General features: G+C 33.9%; 1 protein-coding gene across 1 annotated transcript; it reads right to left on the bottom strand.

Annotated features, from left to right (window-relative positions):
• Window positions 1-186: 186 nt before the first annotated feature.
• Window positions 187-1,696, bottom strand: LOC143035526 (uncharacterized). Its single transcript, XM_076202395.1, has 2 exons — window positions 1,359-1,696; window positions 187-914 (listed from the first exon to the last, which is right to left on the bottom strand). Exon 2 carries the CDS (start codon window positions 760-762, stop codon window positions 187-189), a length of 576 nt encoding a protein of 191 aa, XP_076058510.1. The 5' UTR covers window positions 763-914; window positions 1,359-1,696.
• Between the last annotated feature and the right edge of the window lie 620 nt (window positions 1,697-2,316).

Below are 2,316 nucleotides of genomic sequence, written 5' to 3'. Positions count from 1 at the left end.
GTATGAGGTTAGTGGACAACAGGGTTGGCGATTTTTTTTATTTTAATATAAATAGTTTTTTTTTTAATCAGATTTATCTGATTTGAATAGATTTTTTTCATAGATTTTAAATATTGTGGGATTGCTATCTGATATGCGATCTGATTGATAAAGGACATTTTTAGCATATCAATATATGGAGCAGTGTTATATAGACTTGCCAAAAGTATACAAGGAACGGTATAGGCCGTATGTGAGAACGGTATGCTCAGGTTCACTCGATTCCTCCAAGAGTTTTCTCATCTTGGTGACATTTGCTGCATTGTCTGTCACGACACTTTCAATGTGACCACCAAAATTTTGTTCAGCCTTCTTGATCGAATTTTGTACAAGTTGTAGAAGACATTCAGCAGTGTGAGGTTTCCCTGGTGTGTCTATTGTGTCAACTAAATAAATCTGACTAGTGGATGTTGTTAGAGTGACACATATTATGGGTTCATTATGGATGTTAGACCACCCATCAATTAAAAGACATATAGTTTCATTATTCAGGTCATCTGCACACTTTATATATTCCTTTTCATACACAAGATCCAAGTACTTATCAGCAATATCTTTTCTGGATGGAGGAATATAACCTGGCCTCAGGTTCTGAACCATCTTGAGAAACTGAGGATGCTGAACAAGACGAAATGGTGAATTTGTAGCAAATATAATTCCTCCAACTTCTTTGTCGAGATTTTCCTTTTGAGAGGCTGAAGCTTTTATGATAAATCTGTCCATAGATGTTGATGACTTTCTTTAAGATGAAAATTATTTAGCAGAAGTAGCGCCTGGGGAGGAGTCTAATAGTGACCATTTTAATGGTGGAGTCAGGTTTGCAGATAATTCAAGTGGAGCCGGTGATGAAGGGATTGAAGCTCTTGATACAGATCCTGAAATAGAAACAGAAAATTTTAGCATATTGCATAATTTATAAATGAATAAATAAATGAATAAATACAGTGTGATTTAGGCTACTTTTGAGTACAGTAGTTATTATTTTAGATAATGATCATATTCACACAAGCCACTAAATTATTTGGAAATAATTAACAGGATATGAAATAGGTGGGCTTGAAATTCAGCCCACACAGGATTCAGTCCACTTTTAAATTCACTAAAAATAATGGGTTGGGTTAGGTTAGGCTAAATCCCTCTGGGCTGAATCCCATGTGGGCTGAATTCCAATGGAACCTATGAAATATATTACACAATGTTGAATGAAATGAATAACAATCATCTAGGCCCCAAAGTTGAGTGCTCTCCATTGTTCACCAAATTTATATAGTTGCGTATGAAAAGGGAGAAATGCACACGATATAAGTAAAATTATTTACCTGGGTCATCAATTTCTTCTTCTGTATGTTGTGGCTGACCTTGGCATTTATCTCTGTGAGATTTTAATCTTGACACAATGCCCTGTAGTTCCTGGCTGCAGTTTTTGCACTTAGCTCGGTACCCTTTGCCTGACGTTGTTGGTAGTTTTTCACAATAATTCCAGACAGGATAATATTTTCCTACCTGAAGGAACCATTCTGCCAGGTCCAGAAGACAACCTTCCTGGTTGATTCCAAAGTAACAACTGAATCAGTGAGAAGCTGCTTACCTAGAACAAGTTTCAACAAGAATCTTGTTGAAACTTGTTGTGGGCTGCAGTGTCGGCTTATACCGTTCCTTGTATACTTGTGGCAAGTCTATATAACACTGCTCCTTATAATGATATGCTAAAAATATCCTTTAGCAATCAGATCGTATATCAGATAGCAATCCCACAGTGTCTAAAATCTATAAAAAAAAAAAATCTATCAAAATCAAATAAATCTGACTTAGATAAAAAAAAAAAATAGATTTTTTACATTTTTTTAAAGAAAAAAAAATCGCTAACCCTGGTGTTCACTAACCTCATACAATAATACCTGTTAAGTCCGGCTAAAATTGGCATTTCAAAGCATAACGGTGCCTTAAGAATAGTTTCCTATTTCACTATAAAAGTTTATATTAACTTATACTGCATTGAATAAGTCAATAGTTGATGTATTTGTCCTATATACAATGTTAGGTTTCTATTTTTGATATATTTGTCCAATATAAAATGCTAGGTTACAAACAAAGCAATGGCCTCCGCTAGCAAACCCAGGGATCTGGGTGCGCACGTCCTGTGTAATAGTAGTCCTTCATATATGTATATATATACATATATATATATATATTATATATATGTATATATATATATATATATATGTATATGTTTATATATATATATATATATGTATATATACATACATATATATGCAT

This window comes from Oratosquilla oratoria, chromosome 19 (genome assembly GCF_046742065.1).
Source record: "Oratosquilla oratoria isolate Oo_2021 chromosome 19, ASM4674206v1, whole genome shotgun sequence".
Lineage (NCBI taxonomy): Eukaryota > Metazoa > Arthropoda > Malacostraca > Stomatopoda > Squillidae > Oratosquilla > Oratosquilla oratoria.
This window is presented reverse-complemented; position numbering and strand designations above follow the sequence as displayed.

Bases quoted from the DNA above. Each gene is read 5' to 3' on its own strand.
- LOC143035526 (XM_076202395.1), bottom strand. From the start codon at position 762: ATGGACAGATTTATCATAAAAGCTTCAGCCTCTCAAAAGGAAAATCTC.